This window comes from Mycteria americana, chromosome 21 (genome assembly GCF_035582795.1).
Source record: "Mycteria americana isolate JAX WOST 10 ecotype Jacksonville Zoo and Gardens chromosome 21, USCA_MyAme_1.0, whole genome shotgun sequence".
Taxonomy (NCBI): domain Eukaryota; kingdom Metazoa; phylum Chordata; class Aves; order Ciconiiformes; family Ciconiidae; genus Mycteria; species Mycteria americana.
The window spans coordinates 1,927,767-1,929,322 of NC_134385.1; the positions used below are offsets into that span (position 1 = coordinate 1,927,767).

The 1,556-nt window shown below is 65.7% G+C and overlaps 1 protein-coding gene across 1 annotated transcript; it reads right to left on the bottom strand.

Moving 5' to 3' along the window:
• On the bottom strand, positions 1-828 carry LOC142419383 (gap junction beta-5 protein-like). Its single transcript, XM_075522306.1, has one exon. The coding sequence runs from the start codon at positions 826-828 to the stop codon at positions 1-3; it is 828 nt and encodes a 275-aa protein (XP_075378421.1).
• Between the last annotated feature and the right edge of the window lie 728 nt (positions 829-1,556).

Consider the following 1,556-nt stretch of genomic DNA (forward strand, 5'->3'; position numbering starts at 1 on the left):
CTAGGGCAGAGCCTCCTCCTCGGGCAGCGTGCCGGGGCTGGCGGCCGTGGGGGGGATGGAGGCCGTGGGGGGTTTGTAGTCCGCCCCGTGGAAAACCTGTCCCGCCATGCCCACGGGCTCGGCGTAGGAGAGCGTGCAGTCCTGCCTGCTCCGACAGCTCTCCCCGCTGCTGCCCAGGAGGCACTCGCGGCACCGCTTGCCGATCAGGTAGGCGGCCTCGACGAGGCTCAGCACGACGCAGATGCAGGAGGTGACCACCATGAAGAGGGTGAAGACGTTCTTCTCGGTGGGCCGGGAGATGAAGCAGTCCACCACGTTGGGGCAGGGGGGCAGCTCGCACTTCACCACCCGGGGCAGGGTGTAGTTCCTGTAGAAGTGGTAGAAGATGTAGAGGAAGACCGTGTCCACGCTGGCCTTGAAGACGAGGCTGAGCAGGTAGGTCCACCACAGCCCGCCGTGCTTCTTGCCCGTGTTGCTGTAGAGCCTGGGGCAATTCTCCCCGTTCTTCTCCCGGTTCTTCCTCTCGCGGTCCTCCCGGTAGGCCACGTGCATGATGACCAGGAGGGATGGACAAGTCACCAGGATGAGCTGCAGGGCCCAGAGGCGGATGTGGGAGACGGGGAAGAAGTGGTCGAAGCAGACATTGGTGCAGCCCGGCTGCCGCGTGTTGCAGTCAAAGTCCTTGTGGTCATCACTCCAGACCTGCTCGGCCGCCACAATGTAGACCAGCAGGCGGAAGATGAAGACGAGGGAGAGCCAGATGCGGCCGAAGGCCGTGGAGTACTTGTTGACCCCGCTGAGGAGCCCTTCGAACACCCCCCAGTTCATGGTCCCCCGATCCCGTTAGCTAGCCTGGGAGGAGAGAAAGATATAACGACACCGAAGAAGCAGCGAGAGGTCCCCATCGGAGCACCTGCACGTCCCGAAGCACCGAGCCGTGCTCCTGCCCGGCTGGCCTCGGGGACCGACTCTGGCCTTTGCTCACACACGGGGACACGCACGGACACGTGCCCCAGCACAGACCTGGTCTGGTGACGTGTCTCCGCAGAGCACCGTCCCCCACCGTCGCGGGGACCCGGCAAAGCTTGCCGGTTCTGCCACGGCAAAGGCATCCTTCAACCACTGCCAGCTACGGTCCGTGCCCTGCTCAGCCCTCCGCCGTCCCGCACCACCCGCCCCGTCTCTCGCCCCGTTGCCCAGGTATTTGTTATTAATTTTTCTTACGTTGCCAGGCCTGGCCCAGGCAGACAACAAATAGGAGCAGCCAGGACATGACTCACCTGGCAGCTCTGCGGCTCTAATACCACGTCCTCTCCCATCGCTGGAATCTGCCGTCGCCTGCGCTCCCCCACCCGCGCAGCCTGGGAGGAGCCCCGCGCCGCCCCACGCCGTGCCCGTGCGCCGGGGAGGCCACGCCGGGCACGGCACAGCGCGGCGAGCGGACGCCGTGCAGCAGAGGCAGCGGGCGAGCTGGGAGGGCTGCGCAGCCCCAGGCAACGCTGAGGTGCTGAGCCAGGGCCGGGCGGCCACAAGAACCAATTTTCATCAGCCCAGGC

What these genes read in the sequence shown, in the direction of transcription:
- LOC142419383 (XM_075522306.1), bottom strand. Translation starts at nt 828, where the DNA reads ATGAACTGGGGGGTGTTCGAAGGGCTCCTCAGCGGGGTCAACAAGTAC.